At 38.4% G+C, this 23,676-nt stretch overlaps 1 protein-coding gene across 1 annotated transcript in view; it reads left to right on the forward strand.

The window, feature by feature from the left end:
- LOC122797262 (C-X-C chemokine receptor type 6-like) overlaps positions 1-22,937 on the forward strand; it is a 184,188-nt gene extending 161,251 nt beyond the window's left edge. Inside the window, exon 3 of the mRNA XM_044066105.1 lies at positions 20,734-22,937. Within this exon, the coding sequence (XP_043922040.1) occupies positions 20,755-21,882 (1,128 nt within the window). The 5' untranslated portion in view covers positions 20,734-20,754 and the 3' untranslated portion in view covers positions 21,883-22,937. The remainder of the gene's footprint in view (positions 1-20,733) is intronic.
- The last annotated feature ends 739 nt before the right edge of the window (positions 22,938-23,676 follow it).

The raw sequence follows: 23,676 nt of genomic DNA on the forward strand, positions 1-23,676 counted from the left end.
ACAGCAGGCCTTCTACATGCACCCCTATCAATCTGCCTGTGTGGCTATGGCCACTGTCAACAGTCATTGAAGCCACAGTAGCTACACTTCCCTGTTTAATGTCCCCACCCTCCAACTGTCTAATATCTGTGGCCTCAGGGGACTGAGTATGCATAGGCATACTGGCTGTGTATGGCAATAATGAGGGTGGACGGGGCGTGTCAACCTTTGCGTCTGATTCAGCATCTGCAATCCCCAGCTGTGCCTCAATTTGGCCACCATCATTATCAGAGTCTGAAGAACCAGTGACATCACGTGTTGTAGGGGACAAAGACCAACCTCCCTGGTCACCTGTGATAAAAAAAGCAATACATTAATACCTGAACTACTATGCTCTGCAGTACAATGGTGCAATATATGATAAGCTGTATACACAGTTGTCACTGTTATAAACTTGTATAGCTCCCAACTTCACAGAGTAGGACATGTGAACATTATTTTTTAACCCCAATCTGTAATTATTTGGAAATAATTATTCAGTAAACAAGACTCTTATGAGCAAAAAATAAATTATGCACACTGTGGACATTCTGCAAAAATCAGCACAGTTGATAGTCATGACAATGATTAATGTCCTGACAATACGTTCAAGTCAATCACTATGGTCATACCTACAAGGCAGAGGTGTAAGTCTAAACTGTGGACATTCAAAAAATATCTGTAAAGTTGACAATCATGCAGACAGTATATCAATCCAGCCAGCAGGCCTGGGATGACACTTTAGCTAATACATTGAAATGTATCTACATCTCTGACAAAACAGTTTTCTGCTTACCAGCAGCTGGAGCATGGCCTCTTTCAATTCCAGACGGTCCTGGAAAAATATGAGGGATAGGTAATGGCAACAGCACTACATGTTACAGTATAACAGGAGTAATACATCCAAAAATCAGATATCTACAGTAATTGCTATGTTAAAAGGTATGTGGGTGGCAATCTCTGCATGATCTTAAAACTGCAGCTAACTTACCCCCCCCCCAAAAAAAAAACACCTGACACTCATGTAAAAGTATATGCACCTTGACAGAATAAATGCAACAGTATTGTACTGCTGATCTAACTAAACATACCTGGACACTCCTCTTGAGAGGAACAGGTGGCACCCACTTCCACAACATATTGGCTGATGGAAGTCTGGGAGCTGTCCTGTGTTCCAAGGTTTGCCAGGAATTCTTCTGTGGCTGTGAGAGGAGGTTGTGTTGCAGGCTCACCATCAGTGACCTGACGATCCCTGGCCATGTCAGCCGCACATCTCCTTGCTGCATTAATCATATCCATGGCACGGTGTTGTACCTGATTGTAGGTATGATGTTGGTGATGAACGGCATTGATGTTATGCACCAGTTCAACCCACAGGGCTCAACATTCTAACTTATTTGCCCTCCCTCAGGACAGCGTGACTTGATAATATTGTCACAAAGCCTCAATGATGAGGCCATTTTTCCCCCTCAGAAAATAGTGGCCTGTGATATGCATGCATAATGTTTCCTGAAATACAAAGAAATGAGAACACATGTAAGGATCGCATATGTATAAGCAAACTATGCAGAAATACAGCAGTAAAGAAAGGCTATCAGTATTCACCGTTTGATTACACATCTCATATTCAACAGTGGGCCAAACATACAAAGGGTGTGGACACAACTAGGATAGTAGCAATTGTGACATATTCCTGTTCGTGCCATGACAGATACTCATTTATGCTCACATACCCAACACAGGAGTCCATTGTACTGTGCCCTATAGTAGGATCCCTCCCTCCCACCACCACCACCACCACCAAATAATATGTATAAACAATAGTTCCAACAAAATAGCAGTGTACTATTACAACTGCTATCAAAGGAAGTAGCCAGGAGACTTGTGTACCTAGTTATCATACAGCATTACACCCTTGGTGTACTGTACATCCTATGTACATATAACAGGGTTGGCGATCAATGCCATGTCATCAGTACAGGTCTAACAACGGCTTACTGATGTCATCCCCATTCTCCCTAAGTATATTCAAACATATGCATCATGTTAGAAACAAAATGGTTACATACCTGATGGAGTACAATACTCCAGTGTTGAAAGATACTGTTATATAAGTAATGTATCAACGAGTTAGACATAAGAAGTAACTGTCATACTTAGTGGTTTGCCTAGCTAGAAGTTTGCCTTTTTATGATGATTCTCATTAGCAGTTGATTGCATCTGTACCAATCTGTGATTCATAAATGCTAAATTCAGCCTACACATCTAATTTGCACTATAATCAGCCAATCCCATGCAACTACTCAACAAGATATAAGGCCTCAATGTAGATTCCTTCCACTTTCTTATATGTTGGGTGAAAATTAGTGGGGTAAAAATACATCAGCACAGTGAGAATGTTAGTAGCAGCTCTTTTTACATACAGATGTGTGGGCTACAGGGTGAAGCTGCTGCTGCTGCTGGCAACAGGCATAGACAGAGAGGCTGAAGACTTTGCAGGACAGCAACACAAAAGAGTAACTTTGGGACCTGTGGCAGCCTTGATGGACACCCAGAGCCCAACTGAGGAAACTCATCAGACTAGAAATGAAGGTATGTGTTTAAGGTAAGTATGTTAGCCAAAGGTATCATTAACAGAGTAAAAGGCAAAATGCTTGGTGTGTCCGAGAACAAGGTAGGGGGGACAATAACCATTATGTCAACCACTTGAACAACTGCCAATCATGTGTTATGCCATGGAAGTCATCTGGAACATGTGTACTGGCAACCCTTGCATCTAGCACGACCTTCATATATGTATGTTACTTGTACAGCTGTGGTTTTCTGTAATATCACTAGCAAATCATTGTGGACTGCAGTCTGATATTACTGGGCCACATTTGAATTACGTACTTCAAATTCCTCTGGGAATTCATGCTAATGCATAACCTGACATTATAGGCACTTTCTAGGGTTATACTAGCAATAGTTATTTATTTATTTTTATTTGACCTTTGTTAACTGGGTTAGTCTGACTAGACTGCAGAGCCCTTTTTCAGCAGAGACCCGAGGAGAAAAGCTTCACAGATAAATAAATACTAAAACAAAACATCATACAGTATTAACATACATATGTATACACACAGGAGAAACAAAGTACAACTTATACATGACCATGTTAGAATACAAAAGTAATATTAAGGGTGTAAAGTAAAATGTAATTGCCTACCAAAGACATATAACAAACTGTGACCCTAGATGTTGTTTTGACTGTAGTACTGGAGGGAGATTTAATGGCATCCTCTAAGCCTCTAAGCCAGCAGTCAGACTATGCATTCATATGGCGATGTACACTGATCTGTTTAGCTGCAAGTATTGTCACCAAAAAAACTTCAAAATGTTGTACTTCTACCTCAGACCATTACTGGAGAGAAGCATACCTGATTTACAATTCCAAATATGTTTAACAATCATTGTTGCTGTAGAGACACGTTGTTCCAAAAGTAAATTTTTACCATCAACTAGAATAAGCAAATTTCCCCAAATCCTGCAATTTTAAGTAATAGCTTTGACTTTCTTCCTACTTTCCCAACCATTAGGCTTTATTCAGAGGTCCAGTCCCCCTGGATCCCACATCTTGCTTTCATGCTTTGGATTTTGAAGGTAGTAATATAGTCACTAAAGCATATCACTATAATTTCAATGTTCAACCAGATTGGTTTACAGTCTAGTTTAGTCCTATAATATGTCACTCTACAGCATAATGTTTAAAAGGGGACAGTGTATAGTGCAGCATCACTCAATGATTCTTTAAAGAAAAGAAAATTGCAGCAATACGAAAGTGATGAAATGGGGTACAAGTAGAGGGAAAACATAGTGAAAGCAGGTAAGAATGTGCAGGAAGGGTATAGGAAATAACTTATCCATTTCTTCTACAGCAACAAAGTGTGCACTTGCAAAGATTTTTAGCTGAATTTGGACTGTCACCCCCAGAGAGAGGGGTGATGACAACATAAGTGCATTGTCAAGCCAGTTGGACCAAATTAAGTCTATCCAGTGGACAGGTGCATGAAATTGAAAGCTATGTATGGGACGAAATATGTTTGGGACAGGTGCCCTTTCTGTTTTAAGGAATGATGGGGAAAGGACATAGGTATATGTGGGGATGGTAAGTTGGGAAAGTGAGGAAGCATTTGCACATAGACAAGACACACAAGACAGCACACAGAGTTGGTGAGGGACACAAGAAGGGGGTGAACACCATGGTTGGGGAGGGGGGGTGGGTGATCCAGATCCCATGGACGTCAGACATGATAGCAGCATGATGCAAGTCCTTATCCATAGGACTGTTAGCACTGCACCTTCACTCCTTCTGTGGAGGCAGTGGCCAAAGCCGGAACCTAGGTACAGACTGACCCAACAGAATGGACAGCATGCTCTCCATCCAGTGTAGGTGTGCACCAACAGTCTGCTGCACAAGCCTATGTACCATGCCTGGCATTTGTTCACAGGTGACATAGGCATCCCCTCCACCTCCAGTCCCAGAAGGATGCACACTCCCGGTCTGTGGGGTGGAACTACCTGAAGGAGCAGGTAGTGCAGGAAGAGCAGAGAGGATGCCACCAGACTGCGTTCCAGATGTGCTGGGCCTGGGTCCCTCAGCTGGGGGAGCCAATGTAGGTGGTTCGCCAGGAAACAACCTACTTTATTGTGCTGTGGTAAATAAAATAGAAACATAAAGGACAAATAAATGTAACCCAAACAAATGTAATGAATAACATAAAATACAACAATAATGAGTAATGGAAACAAATTGAAAGTAGTATAACGAGGAACAGAACAATAAATAATGTAAATGAAAGTTTATTTACAGGCAATGCAATATTAAATTATACATAAGGATAACATAAGAGGTAACAACAAATAATATGATAATATCAAATTATAATAGTAAATAGATTGATTAATTAAATAAATGAAGAGAAAGAATGGGGTGAGAGAAGAACCAGAGAACATTAGTAACTTCACAGATACTATAAACATACTACAAATAAGTACTTTTAGATATGTTAGATTTTACTTGTAACACCACTGACTGCTATGACGTTTATTATTTGAAATACTACATTGTTCCTTACACACACACTAGTTCAGATCATATTGCATCCAGCAATCATTCAATGTTGCTTATATCGGATATATGATGTTCCACGTACGTACCTCTCAACTTCTTAGCACAGGATATTATGGGCCAAGACATACATAATGGTAGCACAAAGGCACAACAACAGGGAACATTCTTACATAGAGTGCTCCTACAATAGTAGCAAGGTGTTTGGATAACAGATTTGCCATTGAAATGCATTTTGAAAGATGACTAATATCTGCAATTCAGAGGACTGACATATTTTTTCTGACATTGATACTCAACAATATGGCAGAGACTGGCCAGTAAAACAAGATCATATACCAAATAGACCACACATATGGGGCAATATTCAGTACATTCTGTAAAAATTGTGAGAGTTGAGAGGTAGGTCCATGCACACTGACTACACTTGACAGCTGGACAGTCATGGCACAGGTCTACAGGTGTGCACCTCACATGCAAGCATGGTTATGTTTTATTGATGAAATGCTAAACCAGTACTGAAAACAGTACAATTTCTCAGTTGGCTGGTGTGGGATTAGAACCCACAAGCACTAACTACAGTAATACTGAACATTTTATTTAAAATAATAAATTATCAGAGCACTGTCTCCTTTTATACTTTATTGATTCGTGTTGTTTCAAATCTTGCATTTACACACATGGATAGCTGTCTAGGACTTGTGTTAACCTACATGTTTACCCTGCTCCATTATTGAATGCAATCTACAGCATATTTCAGACAATGAGCAGACCACAACATTGACTATTAATCTGGGTATTCCACAACATTAACTAATGGTTGGAAGCTATGCTATACAGTACTGCATGCTTGCTTGCTTTTACTTGCTTTTACAGTTCAGATCCTGGCCAAACGCCTTGCATGGGACTGCACATTGCAAGCCCTCTCGTCTGCAGCTGTGGTAAGAGAGGGAAACCATTATGCATACCAGTTTTGCACAGACTGAGCTTTTATATTTATAAATTACTAGAAAATATACTTACATGTCTGTGGAGTGTTCCCCACCTGTGCCTCTTTGATCCAGTAAACCAAAGTACCCTTCTTCTGTCGATGAAGGTCACCATAATGGTGACAACACTGTTCACCAATGCGGGGGATACCAGTTGCACTGGTCAGGTCTGGCCAAACTATCCCAGGCCTCAGACTTGCTTTCTGAGCCAAGATAGTTGTCTGCAGGAGCCAGAGTCCATGCTGCCTTACCAGGAGTCCAATAAAAAACCTAGACTCTCGAACACCTCATTGCTGTGCCCAAAAACGCACTCCTTCCCCCACAACAGCCATATCCACACTCAAGATCAGGATCCAGTGAATACTGTGCAATTCCCTCCTATTGCCTTTTAACTTGGATGCATTCCCATCACTGCATGTCACAGTGAAACTTTCAAAAACACTCTGCATCACTTAGTATCACACAAACTTGCACAACACATGTTAAAGCGGAACTTAGCAACACGCAAACAAGGAAAGACTATCGCCCATGTTTAAGTGGTGCTTAGCATTGCACACCTTTTCTAAATAGTACAATAACTGAATTTAAAGTGAACTGATGTTTCAGTGACCTGACACAGTTTCACAGCAGTATATGTAAAATATATTACTGCCCAGGACTTTAAACCCATGATCTAGTACACTATAGGTCATCACTCAACCTATCTCACCAATAGAGAAGTGAAGGGAGCTCATGTATCTTTATATACTCCAAAGGTGCCACTGTAAGTGTACCAGAGCTTCGCTGCGTGGGTTTGTGCTGTGCTATGCTCCATGCAACTACAACAACTAAAAGCATCCGGTTTCTATTTTTAGATGTCTGATGTATGTCTAATGCATGGGTACACAGAACTGAGCATAGCTAAATAAAGCACCGCATTATGCAAACATGCACATAAAAATAAGAATATAAAAATTTTATGCATCCGATTTCTATTTTTACATGTCTGGGACATGTCTGATGCATGGGTGCACAGAGCTAAGCATAGTTAAATAATGAGCTGCATCACGCAAACAAGCACATAAACGTACAAAACAAAAAAAATTTAAATAAATCCAAATTAGTGAAATTAATTTTCTTGTACCTTTTTCAGTCAGGTTAATGGTCTGGCAGGTATGTGGGTCTGCCATCGGTGTTACACGGATTCAATATCTGTGTTGTTCTGACCTCTTTTAGGTGCTCTGCACCATTAATATGCATGGCGCACTACCAAGGGAAGATCGGGTGGCTGTGTGCACTGATACATTCCGTGTAGGAACTTTATTGAATCCTGGAGGTTGTTTATTTTCTTTCTAGGTCATTCTGTCTTTGGCCTTTGTTGTACTTAGGCAATGTGTCTTTTAAGCGACCCCTGCTTATTCCTGATTTGACTTATTAAAAATACTTTAACTACACGTGTGTATTAAGTAGTCTTTTCATATTTTACTTTTGCACAATAAACCTATGCACTTATTTGCTTTACTTATTTATGTACTTTAGCTAGCATTGTGTTAAGTGGTAGATTATAATATTTAGAATTTAACCTTAAGATGTTTTCTTACATAATTAAACAAGATAAGAGAAAAGTATTAACAGCAGAATTCTCAGGGCTGCTATAGTGTACTTACCTACTAAAAATAAGACAAAGATTCATAAGTTTCATAGGTAAGTGGTAGGCTAGCTGTCCATGAGGTACATTTTAATCTGATGATTCCATACATAATTTGAGAAGACCCATCCATGGGATAAAGCATTTAAGGTATGCCTTTGTCCATTAGTAGTACAGGGGACAGGCCTGAGGTATATTTTCTATTGCACATCCAGAGATCCAAGTTGTACTTGAATTTGGACAGGGATGAGCTTTGTTTTATGTGGATAGAGAGTCTATTCCAGAACAATGGTGTCCACTCTGAGATATACTTGTCCCTCCAAATCTTTCTGTTAATGTGGATGAAAAGGGTTAGATCATTTTGCCAAGTATTTCTGATGCTACTTGACTTGCTGATGTCCAGTAAATGCATCAGTATTGGGCCAGAGGATGCTTTATATGCCAGACACAGGTCATCACTTAGCAGTATGTAGGATACCGAGTATAGAGACAGAGTTTTGAGATGTTCCATGTAGGAAGTATTAGTTTAACCTTGTATCCTTCTAGTAAGGCATCTCTGTGGACATTCTAGCCATTGCATGTGTCTGGACAGATACTCTACCAAAGAGGGCATTATACTCGATGATTGACCTAAAGAGGTCAGAGAAAAGGGGCACAATGGCAACTCTAGATCTAGATGCAGTTCCTTTGTTTATAAGCTATGCAATATAGAAAAACATTTTTTATGACAGTGGACACAAATTGGTCGAAAGTTAGGTCACTGTCCACACAGGTTCCAAAAGCCCAAGCAACTGGGTCAATTCTTGGGGAGGGTGATTGTCAAAGGTGTAGTTTCCTGGGGTAGATGACTTTCCAGAGGAAATGGTAGTTAGGTTTTTGGCATTTAGTTTCAGTTCATGATTCTGACACCAATTATTTCTTTAGGACAAGCTTTCCTGCATGATGGCTAACTCATATGAGATTTACTGACTGCTCCTAGCTTGCAGTCATTTGCAAGCTTAGTCAGCCAGTGTCCTTTTGTATTTATTTTTATTTCAGGGACTTAGATGCCAAGCAGGAGAGGTCCCAGCACTGAACCCAGGGGACTCCAGTGCTGACTGGTGTCTTTGGTGAGGTATCACCTCCTGTTTTGATCTCCTGCATCTTATCTGTGAGACAATTGAAAATTCAGCAGGTGATGTAGGAGTTTATTCCCAGTTTATTTATCTTTTCCTCTATGCCAGAGGGGAGGATTGTGTCAAAAGATTTGGCCAGTTGAGGTATGCAACGTATACCATTTTACATTCATCCATTGTTTTGGTGACCTTTTCAAAAAAGTCCACCAGGTTGAGTAAGCATGACATTCTCTTCATGAATCCAAACTGAGACAGGTTCAGTGTTTGGAGGTTCTCTATGTCCTTATTGATTAGTTGCATGATAATTTTTTCCATGACTTTGCATGAGACTGGTTAAATGTATGGGTCTGCAATTGCTCGGGTCTGTCAACGGTCCTCTCTTAAGCAGGAGAATGTCTGTAGCTGTTCTCCATTTTCCTATTAAAATACCTGCATGGAGGCTGAGGCCGAAATCATTTTTTTTTGGGGGGGTGACTAAATCATCCTTCGTGTTACTTAATTGCATTTTAGAATATTATTAAGACTCAACAATGTAGTATTTTTAAGTTTTGATAGCACATTTAGGACTTGGTCTTATGTGATAGCTGTAGGCATGTCAGTTTCAGGTATATGTTGTGGGATGGATGGAGGGGAGTGAGGGGTAAAGTTTGAGCTAAATGTATTGGCCAATAGATTAGCTATATCTTCAGCCTCAGTGCAGGTAACATCATTCACAAGCAACTCAGAACACTGATGTATTGTGTTTCAGAGATAATAAACATATCTAAAAAGGCCTTGTGATTTATGTTGGGTTGGGTGGCTATTTTAGCTTCAGACTTGGCTTTGGTTGATTTTATGAAGCTCCTGAGTTGTTTGCTTATTTATTTCAGTAACAAGGGCTCTATCATTCTGGGAATGATTCGTCTTAATTTTGATCAAAATTCTCTTGCATTTATTGTATAGCTTGTTGATATCATGGTTCCACCATGGGGAGTTGTTTCTGGAATTTACCCTGTGCTTCCCCTACATTGTGCATCTATGCAGCTGTTTACATTTAGGTTTAATGGTGGTGTATGCTTCCATATATTCAGCTGAGTTAACTGGAACTGGTATTGATTTGAAGTTGCCAGTATATCACTTGGGAGGAGGTAGTTTGCCTTAGACATTTCTAAAGGTACCTTGGTTGGACAGTGTCTGGTTTCAATTTTATTTTAAAGAAGATGACTTTATGGTCAGACCTAACAAGTGACAAAGATATACAAGGGATGGTTGAAGATGCCAATAAATTAACATTAGTAATGGCAAGATCCAAGATGCTGTTCCCCCTAATGGGTACCCTGACTAATTGCTCCAGGGCATTTGTATTGGTGGTGTGTTTCCAAGTTTATAGTTGGATAATTTAGATCACCTTGGAAAATGGTATTGGTTTTATATTGAGCAATTCCAGTTAATGTTAAGAGGCACTGTGGCATTCATGGGTCATAGAAGGAGTTCTATAGCTAGCTAATGTATACTACAGGACATTTCTGATGGCTCGTTGTACAGAAAGAAGCTCTAATGCACTATGCTTCTTTACCAGCCTTGATGTGAGCCTCTTCTGAATGAAAATTGAGACACCTCCACCTTTTTTCCCCTCTTGCCTAGTAGCTGGTCTAAACATGAGGAAGAAGTTGTAGCCCTGCATAGCTGGACTGCACTCTGCCATTTTAAATCATGTGTCAATCACTACACAGATGTCTACATCCTCCAGGGGGAAGAGTTCTTGTAGGAATGGAGTTTCTTGCTTAGGTCCTAGCATTGATCAGTAACACCTTCATATTTTCCTTTGCTTGCTTAATTATGCTGGTGGGTTTATCAGGTTGGCATTACCTAAAAAAGGCAGTATGGGGGATGGACAATGTATTTGCCAGTAAATGAAACTGCAGGCCATCCCTGGTGATGCAGCACTGACTGTCACTCGTATCCTCTAAGGCTAAACAATATTGGACCCCTGTCAAATGACACCAAAAACTAAGCCAATTATTGAAGACAGTGTGACGCCCCACCACTGGACCAGTAATCAAGGAGCCTCAATCCTCACCACTGGCAATAGTGGGGGTCATACACTGGGAGGATGACAGGTACATACACAGTATTTTCAGATGCAGCTCTCTGCCTCAAGTGCAATTTCCCTTAAGGGCACACAGAGACCACAGTCAGTCTGGGGCTGGTTTCTCCCTCTTTCTCCAGATCCCCAGTAAAACTCCCCATTGGCACAGCTATAGAGTTGAGATCTAGCTAAGTGGTCAAACCAAGACCTCCAGCACCCTCTCTGTCCAACCAGTGCTTTGTGTCCCTGCCCAAGTAGCTGACACACACACTCTTTGAGGTTTGATTTACACACACACACACACACACACACACACACACACACACACACACACACACACACACACACACACACACACACACATACATACACACACACACACACACACACGCACACACACACACACACACACACACACACACACACACACACACACACACACACACACACACACACACACATCTGGGAAACACTGGCACAAGTTTACTAGCTATACCCCCTTTTGCCCAGACTACAAGGTAGTTATCACTGCCACCTGCTAACTCTTATCAGCTACTTTAAGGCCCTTAACAAAGGGTGCTCAATCTTACTGTGTAATATTAATATTAATACAAATGGTAGTTTGACCAAGAGCAAGACTATTAAGAGTGGCCCACAGTATCACCAAATAAATATGCAAATACTCTCAGAACTTAAATATCTATAGACAGATCAGCCACAATGAAATGTTTAAATATATTTAATAATAAATAATAAAAGAATAAGAAAATACAAAATATATATATTAACAGTGACATCAGAGTTTAAAACTACAGGAAATATTTAAAACAACATTGCAGGGCAGTCTCAAATAAAGAAAGAAAAACATCTAAACTACTCTTCACTATATTCATGACTGAATCTAAAATAATTACTATACCATAGTTAACTTACTTAAGAGCAAGGCAGATGTGGTGAATGGATCTTCTAGTTGTTGTCAGGTCAAAGACAGACTACAGAATGCTGTGTTGCACTAAAAGAGTTCTCAAATTAATATCTCAAATATTACTGCGGAGATAGCTTGCAAATTTACATCATTTCTTCTCATCTGACTCTATCCCAGATGAACCCCCCCCCATTGCTGGAAGCTAGCAGTACTTAGCATCTTCTTGTGAAAATACATAGACCTCAGATCTTTGGCAGCTGCTGGAAGTCATAAAACAATTGTAGTAATTAGTTCATCTTAAAGACAATACAGAGAGCTCCCTAGTATAGACATCCAGTCTCTGGCTGCCATAAAGTAATTTAATTTCAGCTGTTTTTCTGAAATTTACTAGACTGAGGTGAACCTCCTGTATCCCAGTTTTGTTAAAATATATACATTTAAACAGTTACATTAGTGCATGTGCATTTCTGTTCTTTTCCAGTAGAGCACACTGTGGTTATATTTTAAGCACTCTGCAAAAACCTTTTCAACACACACTTCTGTACCAGTTTGATATAAACATGACATACAGTTCTAATACATTTGTAACACAAGCATCTTATATAGGCCATGTTGATATTCACAAATGATATATAATTATTTACAAAATTCCAGCTAGCTGGGCTGACAGTATCTCCTTTCATCACAGTCAGTTATTTTTGTGCATATTGGGACATCATCCTTGGAGAAGGCAGAACGCTGCTCAATGCTAGGCTTATACCTGCCTGGGTCACATAGCCTGATAGCTCCATTTTGTCTCTCTTCATATAGTCCAGGTAGGTATATCTCAAGTCACTGATATCCATATGTACTATTATACAGTCATAGCAGTACTTGTTCAAGGACATAAATGAATGTGAGATCTGATTGATTGTGGCACCAGATAAGCAATTAGCCATTACTCTTTCCTTCCTCAGCCTGGTAATAGGTACATCTGTATGTCTTACAATGCAGTCACCTATAACAAGAATGTATATGTATAATTGTTTAATTGATGTATTTATATGTGCATATATGGGGCAAGTTTTTTACTGTGTGTTATACTCCTTGAAGGCTTTGGCCGAGACATCAGAGTTTTATTAAATCTGTTGGATATACTGGTGGTTGTTTCTTTTTTGCTACAAGGCAACATTTTACTTTGTGCATCAGTTGGCTTACTTGTGTTCATGGCCAGTGATACAGTTTTTAACTTGCCTCGAGTTTGTCGTGACAGCATTGTGGATAATTCTCAGCATTCACTGGATAATTTTGTGATTCACTCTATGGAACAGAATAGCTCCCAAAATAATGGAAATGGTAACATTTTACATCATCCTTGGGAGAAATGGGAAGAGGAGAGAAGTAAATGGCATTCTAATGTGTTCAACAATGTGGGGCCAGCTACCTGTTTCTCTACCAGCAGAAAGTAAGTTTCTTTTTGAGCAACTTGAGAAAGATATCTGAAAAGAGACTGCAATTTTTTTTAATTAACAAATCTTGCAGAAGTACATTGATTTGGACATTACCCCTAGGGGTTTAAGAGCATATAAAGATGCCTCCCTGCCCTTCAACTTAGAAAGTGAGACTGATGTTGTGTTTCATAAGTAGTGGGGTAACAGCCACCCATAAATGTACCATTGAATGGGTCCAGATTTTACTGGAGCGAGACAGAGTGAAACATAAACAACTTAAAGAATCTATTCATGCATTATGTTGCACCCTGTCATCTAGCAGTACTGCTGAGACACTGGACAAATTCTTAATGGACATTAATGATAAATTAAAAACATATGAAGCAGAAATCATTGATAGAAAGAAGGGCAGGTTACTTCGGGATGTCAGGGATAATGAGACGGGTAATACTTTTGCAAGCAAGAATAATTGTAGGAAGACACGTAATTGTGTCAGGTTTTCAGAACCAGGAAACAACTTAAAGCCATAAGACTCCTCTTATTCAGTGTCAGAGGGACAGTACACATCATTGGAAGAGGATGAAGGGAAAATAGAGAATTTACATCATTGCCAGCAGCTCAGCAAACAGAACAATTTCAAAAAACTTTTCATAGTGCACAACAAAGTAACTGGGGGGGGGACAAGGTACCAAGCGATACCGGGAACAAGGCAACATGGGGTTTCATGAACAACATCAACCACAATGTTAAAAGGGAGGTAAATGGTAAATCTCCCTGTTGCAATGTTTCAAGTGGCTATATTGTGAATTTATCTGGACATTTTCTTTCTGAGACTGAATTTGCTGTGTTAAACTGGGGTTTAAAATTTATACCTAGGGTTCTTCCATGGTTACATGAATTGAAATGTAATATTTTTAAATTCTGCAGGAAGTTGCATTTGAAATATTATTTTAGAAATATAAATAATGAGGTTAAAGAAACCATTTTAGATAGTAGCACTAGCACTTTAAATGAGTTTCTATTCATGTGATTCTTACATTGAGTCTAATGCTTACTGTCTCGTTGATACAAGTCATGTTAAACACAATAGCACATTCATTCCACCTTTTGAATGAAGATATACATTTCTCTGAAATGCTTAATTTTGCTGTGAATAATGAGTATTTAAAATTTAAAAAAGAAATGGATAACATTAATTACAATTTAACATTATTAGAATGGAAGTCACTAAAAGCATTAAGTAACAGAAGTGATTTAATTTTCAAGCCGGCTGACAAAGGCAATAAGCTGGTGATCATGTCTTACATCCAGTATTTAGCTGTGTGTCAGGAGCATTTGATGAATACTAATGTTTATGAAAAAGTTGACAACCTTACGTACAAAAATGCATTAAAGGAGTATGAAAATGTTTTGCAGAAGGGCTATAGACTAGGCTATTTTTTATAGATATCAAAAAAGTTTAATGTAGAAAATTGTAAAATGGCCTATTTTTATTGCCTTCCTAAGTTACACAAGGATCTTAGGCAGCCCCAGTCAGGCCTATAGTTTCAGGATGTAACTATTTTCTAAACAAAATAGGACAGTTTTTTCACAGTTACTTGTTTCCCAACGTTTGCACCTTGCCTTCATATAGCCGTGATGTGTTTGATTTTCTGGAAAAAATAAGCACTATTAAGTGGAATTGCAATGTGTTTTGGGTGACAATAGATGTAAAGAGTTTATACACCAGCATTCAGTATAGTTTTGGTATTGAGGCAATTAGATGCTTTTTGGGAAACAGTCATGCTACAGAATACATTGTAGAGTTTGTCCATTTTTGCTTAACAAGTATTTTTTTTTTAATTTAACAAGTTATACCATCAAAAACAAGGTACTGTCGTGGGGGCAGCCTTTGCCCCCATGTATGCCAACCTCTGTATGGGCTTGTTTGAAAGGGTACATTTATATAGAATTTTTTTTTTTATGAACATGTTGTCAAATACAGATTTATTGATGACCTCATTTTTCTGGTTGAAGGAGGGAAATAATTAGATGATGAATTTAAAGCTGACTTACAAAATAATAGATTTGGGCTAAAATTTGACAGTCTGAAAATTGGGACTTGTATCCCTTTTTTATGTGTCATAGTAGACATTTCTGATGAGAATGTTTTAAAAACTTCAGTCCACAAGAAATTTAGTGAAGGCATACAATTATTTTATGGAGAAAGCTGCCATCCACCCCATACAATACAAGCTATTCCCTTTGGTGAAATTTTTCGGTTGTATAAGCTATGTAATACTGAAGGGTATCTTAAACAAGAAATAGATAAAACTATAGACATGTTTAAAAATAGGGGTTATGATGTGAAGACAATGCATGATAGTTGGCAGAAATTCATGCAGAGAGTTAATGGACATCAGAAATGTAACCAGGATGGACAATATACTGGGGCTGTGCATAAGAAAGAGACAAATGAAAATATATTCTTTGTTACAACATACAGTTGCCTTAATTCTAAAATAATAGATCAAGTTAGATATTTCTGGAAATATATGACATCTTTAAGAGATGCTTCAGAGTGGTTAAATAAAGAACTAGTATTTTCCTATAAAAAGGGAAAACGTATACAGAATGTTTTGGTAAGAGGTAAATTCAGTATTCCACCTCCCAATATACCATGTACTTTGACAATGTGTGGTACATTTGCTTGTGGCAACTGTAAGGCTTGCAAGTATGTAATAAAAACTTTTCCTAGAATAAATAATGTTTCTTTTAGAACTTGTGGCCATTTTACTTGCAATACTGAAGGTGTTATATATGCATTGAGTTGTCCTTGCAACACATTTTATATTGGAGAAAGAAAAAGGTGTTTTAAAATTAGAATTTTAGAGCATGTAAGGAATATTGCTAATAATAAAGCAGAGAGCTTTATAGCTGAACATTTTAGTTTATTTCATGGTGGAGAAAGTAAAGGACTGCAGGGCACTGTTTTGGAAAAAATACAAATATCTAGATTTGATGTTTCTTTTATCAAGAAACAGTTGCTTTTAAAAGAATCTACTTACATTTTAAAATTTGATACCCTGTCTCCAAGGGGACTAAATGAAGAATGTAATTGGAGAGTACTTTTTTAATTGTATAATTGTTTCATTTATGTATTTGTATGTGTATATGAGGCAAGTTTTTACTGTGTGTTATACTCTTTGAAGGCTTTCCTGAGATGTCAGAGTTTTATCAAATCTGTTGGATATACTGGTGGTTGTTTCTCTTTTGCTACAAGGCAACTTTTTACTTTGTGCATCAGTTGGCTTACCTATAACAAGAATGTTTGGTTGGGTCAATGCTTGCCTTATGGGCTCAGCATCTATGACTTTGGGACTACTTGTGCTATGCAAGGTGGTAGACTTAACTTGCTGAGTGTGCTTTGCCCCTGTGTTGCCTTTTGGAGGTCTTTGAGGTTTGGGCAAGTTAATCTTTAGAACCTCAACATATGATGGATTATGTGGTGAGTTGTGATGGCCTTGATGAGTGATGACATATGGTATACTGCTGATGATTTTTCTGACTGAGTTTACAGAGTCAGTGTGCATGTGTGTGTGTGTGTGTGTGTGTGTGTGTGTGTGTGTGTGTGTGTGTGTGTGTGTGTGAGAGAGAGATTTTTGCCTCCAGGGCATACCTCTCAACTGTACAGATTTTCTTAGAATGTACAGATTTTTGCCTCATATTTTTGTCTGTCTTTCAGAAAATTGTTTTCTGGCAAATTAGTGGCAAATCATTAAAGACTGAAGTCAGAAAATAATGACAGAGTTTCAGACCTTATACCCTTCAGTAAATTTATGCTAATGCAAAATCTGTTATTCTATCAACTTTCTAAGTTTGTTACAGAGATCGCTTCACTGTTGTTACAGAGATCGCTTCACTGTAACCTTTGTATTGTTTGTATACATTAAACTTATTTTAGTACGCTGCCGTTGTTCCTGGACCGTTTTTTGTTTATTGCTACAGTTTTTTCAAGTTTTGGTGTTTGAACTTTCTAAGTTTGTCAGAGCAATATATAAAACTGTCCTTATTTTTGGGCCCTTGTGTCACTTTTATTTATGGTTTTGCCCAGATTTCTTGCTCTAAGAGGTTGGGAGATATACTCCAGGGCATTATATGTGTATATCTCTCACACACGATAGTATGCTGTTTCAGTAGTAGACAATCATTAGACAGCATGAGACAATTGTTACACTGCTTCAAGATACCCATCTCAATCAGTACAGAAGTTTTGGGGAACTGCTGGTTCATGGTAAAACCCATTATAATATAGTGCACACACACACACACACACACACACACACACACACACACACACACACACACACACACACACACACACACAGATACACATAAGCCCCTAAAATCACTGAGCTTGGTTTTACCTGCTCAAAGCTTACTTTTACTGCTTCAGTACATTTGGAGGGAGGCACTGACAATGTTTCTAATACCTGCCAGGCTACATAATTTGATCTTGAGGAGGCAGCAGGCCATTTCCATGGCACTGGTACAGTTAGAATGTTCATGTGCACAACTGACACTGAAGACACAACACACCATGAGCCAATGACACTGAGGTGGAACAGAAGCAAATAGCAGCCCCACCACACTACACTATGTCGTGTCCACAGCTGCAGGCCCTGATGAACATGCAGTGACAGTGCAACGTCACAAAGAAAAAAATATGATGTATGCAATGCTAATATCAGGTTACACTGGTCAGTGCATGTCCATTCCACACTGTGCATCAGACATCTCCACATACACCACAGAGGAGGGAGGGTAGAGCCAGTAACAGCTAATGTGTGGACAGGTACTGAGGAGCACAACAACATATGGCTATATGCACTCACAGTGGATGGGGGGTATATCACAGTAGGGGGAGATGGGGGTGTTAAGATTATATATTCTGTGTTAGGGACAATTTCTTTCCTCAGATGACTGACCCCAAATATTGCCCAAATGTCAGGGACAAGCTGTGGCACATGATAGCATCAGGTACTCTTGTGAGGCTGTGCTATGGTGGCTATACCCATATTATAGTGTTTTCATCTATTGCTGCAGCCATAAGGGGAGCATTTCTGGTACTCATGGCCAGGCAGGAGATATCTTCCCCACCGGAAACAGTGAGTGATCAGACTGTACAGACCCCTGTACATGCCTGTCAGTTCTTACAAAAAGGGTATTTGGTGGCCTTTGGTGTTGCCTACAGCACTGGCATGCCTATAGATGTGACTTTCTCCCACTTTAGTACTACATAGCTCTGCCACCTGCATTTCCCTAGTTGAACTTTCAGTGCTGTTACAAGTGTTGACTTCCTTCTGCTATGCATTGAGTAGGTCGGGGCCTGCATGCAGTACATATATGCCAAGGTTGATGTGTTCCCATATCTGTCTCTCCTAGTATAGTATGACATGATCCAAGCTGCCTTTTTAACTGTAGTATGGCATACTTAGTTTACCCCTTTATCCTTAGCTGTCACCTCTGAGCCCAGTGTTGTTCATACTGTTGATAGACTACATTAGCAAACATCCCATGTTCATCCATCCAACTGTGCACACATTTGCCCCTGTTGATCTAGGCTTTAATTTACATCTCGCTGCCTTGCATACCAACTAACCCTATCTTTCTTCCTTTCTTTTTGCAATTGCAGAGTGATCAGCATTGCAAAGTAATAGTCAAAATGTGTAATTATTATTGTTGTTCATTGCCAATATATTTTATGCAATGCTTTTCTCCCCGGGACTCTGCTGAAAATGGTAGTTGTGAGCAGTTGGACTTTCTGAGTAAACAAAAGACAATCAATCAATCAATCAATAAATATGTAAATAAATAAATATATTTTCTATGACCCTTCTACTTTTCCCTTTTCCATATGTCCATTAAAAAATAATGCCCTGCCTTATGCCTCTTCTGTCATTTTGTATGCCCCACTGCTTATCTTTTCTTTTTTCTGTTCATCACTTTCCTCTCCTTTTGTGCATCTGATAGGTTTCCATGTGTGTGGACATCATAGCATTGCAGTTGAAACTGCTGCATAGCTAGATATCCTTGTTCAACATTTTGCACCATTTCCAAGCCAAGAAGAGTTAGAGTCTACATGGATAGTTAGGATGAGAGCTGATGCAGGGAGTGGATTAAATGAGTGTGTACCACTTAGACCTAAATTAAAGACCAGACCCCTTAGATGGTAGTCCTATTTAAGTGAGTTCATGAGATGACAGTGTTCTTTATATATGTATATATATATATATATATATATATATATATATATATATATATGTTTTATGTATTAATGTATTTCACTTTTTAATGAGTTTTTTTCTTTACATGTATTAATTGGAATTGTCATGTGACTTCAATTGTTTTAAAAAGGGTGTGTTTTTGAAGTGTACTTTCATTACACCTGATGAAGCAACTTTGTGAAAGCGCTTGTGTTTGTTCTGTGCATTAGTAAAGTTTTTATACTGGAAGCAGCAGCAGATGTGGTTGTGTCCTTATTGTTGTTTTTTTTTGTTTTGTTTTTTTTATATATACTTTGTTTCTTAGGACACATTTATTGGGTTGTTGGTGGTACTACTTCTGCAATTGTGTTTAAAACATATAATTACAGTTTAACAGATAAATCATGATGCCATATTATTTCCCTCTTAATGAGTTAAAACAATTGAGTTGATTTAATGACTATCTCATGGGTAGAGTAGCTCCTGTCACTGTTATTATACTACAAAAATGTTAGAATTTACCTCCAGGGTTGGGGATGAACAAGTCCCAGTTGCACATCTACTGTATGGCATCAAGCCTGTTGCAGCTTTAAATGACTGTGTAATGGTGAGCACATCAGCGTTTCAGATCTGTTGTTTATCTGCTGCTTGCAAAATAAGTTAAATGATGCTTTCCTTAACAAAGACAGCTTGCCAAGTTAAACTGTTTGGAATTTAACCCACTGCATAAAAATTAAAAAGAAAACCTCCCCTGTCAAGGGGGGGGGGGCAAACCTCCTAAACTTTTATAGATCAACTCCATACTCAATCACAAAGAAGGGAAAAATCTCCCAAAATGTCAGACTCACTGCTAGAACAACTTAGAACCTTCACCAGCAGTAATTCCCTATGTAAAACAGTGCAGAGCTCAACATCAGTGAGCTGGACTTGACTAAATTGTACCCCATCCAGTTGGAGCTCAATGAGGTGTCGGGAGACCAATAAGAGGTTTGTTCACTATATGAATTATAACATTTCTGAGAAATGTACCCTAAAACAGAAACATTGAATGATATCATTACCATTATACACATATAACCTGTATATATAAGGAAAAGACTGAAATGTAGCTATGCTAAACATCCGTGGCACTGCATATATATGTAAATGTAAACTCCATCATTAATCTACTATTTATTACTTACATTTTTGTAAACATTTTTTTAGGAGCTCTTGAACTGCAGAAATATGGATTCTAAAAGGAATGATTACACAAACACGCCTACTGTTGCGTATGACTATAATGATAATGACAGTGCCAGTCACCCTTGTGACTACGAAGGTGTAGATGCATTTCGGAGTCTATTCATTCCAATTATGTATTATTCTGTATTCATTACTGGACTTCCCGGAAACGTTATAGTTCTTATACTATATATCTTCTGTGAAAAGATGAAAACCTTAAGTGATATTTACCTGATAAACCTGGCAACAGCTCATCTACTTTTCCTTTCGACCCTACCATTCTGGGCATACACAGCATCTCATCAATGGATTTTTGGTAACTTCATATGTAAACTGGTGCGCAGCCTTTATTACATCAATCTGTACAGCTCTATGTTGAGCCTTACTTGCATTACAGTTGACAGGTACATTACCATTTCTGAAGCAGTGAAAGCTCATGGATATCAGAAAATAAAAATGCTTACTGGTAAAATAATTTGCGTATGTACTTGGGGGATTTCAGTAGTACTCAGTTTTCCACAGATCTTATACAGTCAGGAAACAAATTTCACAAAGCTAACCTGCCAATCAAAATACTCCAATGAAGAGCCTTTGATGCTAGCAGCAAGTATATGTCAACTGTTGATTGGTTTTCTAATACCTCTTCTGTCCATAATCATCTGTTACTCACTTATACTGAAAACCTTGGTCCAAACAAAGGGATTCCAGAAGCACAAATCTATCAAAATAATATTTACAATAGTAACCTTCTTTGTTGTTTTTCAGCTGCCTTACAATATCATGATTCTCATTTACACTGTTAAAACAGATACAGAGGACTGTGAAACCATACTCAATAACAAGTACGCCATGATTATAACAGAAGCTTTTGCCTACATGCACTATTGCCTCAACCCTATCCTTTATGCATTCTTGGGAGTGAAATTCAGAAAGAATTTCTGCAAATTCATGAAAGACCATGGCTGTGTTAGCCAGAAGCAACTATCTGTATACTTAAAAAGTGAAGGGCAAACGTCTAAAACTGCCAACTCAAACTGCTCCACAGATGCAATGAGCATGCAGATCACTGCGGAAGGCCACGTCAAAGACAATGTAGAGAGCAACTGTCTGCCCTCTTTAAGCAGCAGATGATTTGATGAATATTAGCAAGTGTAATTATTAAGGCTGCCCTTTGTCTGTCTCTGGTTATGCTTCTATCTTCTTCTCATATATGCAAACCAGTTACCAACACACCTGTATTGTATTTATATATGCATCTATGTCTTAATCTATATCTAATCTAAATCTATATCTATATCTAGTGGCTATTGTAATGCTGTTTAATGGGCTGTTTGCTGTTGAAATGTTGTTTAAAGTTCTGTTTTGAGGTAAGATATATCCATTATATGTTATGGTATGAACTGGTGATGTGCATATACCACACATTATGGTAGGGAAATCTGTAATAGGAGATCGAGGTGAACAAGCCACGAGCTGTTCTTAAAAGTAGAGGATATAGTGCAAAATGGTAAATAGGTTTGCCTCTCATAGAGAGAGAGTCTTTGTGAACAGTAGTGGAGTCTCTTGGGCATCCTTGACCAGAAGCCTGGACTAGAAGAAGCTGTAGAGTACCAGGATCCTGCCCATACAGGTACTTAAAGAGATACCAGTAATATGCCTGTGGAATGCCAGGAAGATAATCATAGATGTGACTTTTTGTCAGTGGATCTAACCACCTTGACTGAAGCTGGAGAAAAATAACTGTAAACTGTAAGCTGTTGTTTTTAACATTTTTTTTTCTAAAGAAGAGTTATGACTGATTTTCATTTCAGAAGAGCTTATGTTGAGAACCTCACTGAAAATAATGTGCAATTTAATGAAGAACAGTCTCCATCGTTTCTTAAATATAATAAAATTTATATGTATATATTATTTGTAGCCATTGAGAATAAAACCCAGATGATATAGTAAAGATTATAGCATGAAATACGTTCCAAGAGGAGGGAAACAGAAAAACAATTGCAAGAAAAAGAATTTACAGATTGATGCTCTTGCCACTTTAAATTTGTGCTGTTTTTCCTTTCCTTCTTCTACTTTAAAGCATTTTCTGCAATGACTATGTTGTTTTACTTACAAAACAATTCCAATTTAGACTTGCTTATATTATTAAATATCACATTCTTTCAAGTTTTTTATTGATAAACATTTGCCAAGGCTATATTTTCACCAGTGATCTATTTGCATTTCCAGAGTTTTATTGCATTAATTTATACTGTAAATTTATCAGAATTTATCAGGTGCAATTGGTTTGTTATTCTCAAACTAAATTGAATTGTTCTTTGCTTTTCAAAGAGTGTGACTAACCAGAAAATATTTATGGGTCTGCTACAAGTGCTCACATGTAATTAGATAATGACTGACTTGTTCATTGTCACTTGCCCTAAATGACAGGTGCCCTATACCCAACTAGCCTGATCCTAGTGAATTACATAGCCCTCACACAAATCAACCATAGTAAACAATATAGCCCTTCCAGAAGCCTAACTTTAACCATAAAATCTCTAATCAGTCCCTAATCTTAAGCTGTATCCTCTCTCTCTCTCTTACCTTAACCATAAAACTCCCTCTTGCTCCATAAACCCTAATTTTCCAATCACTCCCTAACCAAAATTTCCATCTAACTCCCTAATCCTAAATTCTGCTCATGCTCACTAAACCTAAGTTTTTCAATTACTCCCTAACCCTTAACTCCCCTCCTGTTTCCCAAACCTAAATATCCCTCCCTAAAACTTTCTTCCTTTAAGATCACTGCCTAAACATAATGTAAACTCCAAACCACAACTATAACCTCCTCATGGCTGCAACTCTTTCCTTACTCAAATTCAGATATGTGTTCAAGTGACTGCTGGCAACCCTACTGTGTCGGTATGGCTGTTACACCTTGGC

The sequence above is a fragment of the Protopterus annectens genome, chromosome 3.part0 (genome assembly GCF_019279795.1).
Source record: "Protopterus annectens isolate FY-2018-M chromosome 3.part0, PAN1.0, whole genome shotgun sequence".
NCBI lineage: Eukaryota > Metazoa > Chordata > Ceratodontiformes > Protopteridae > Protopterus > Protopterus annectens.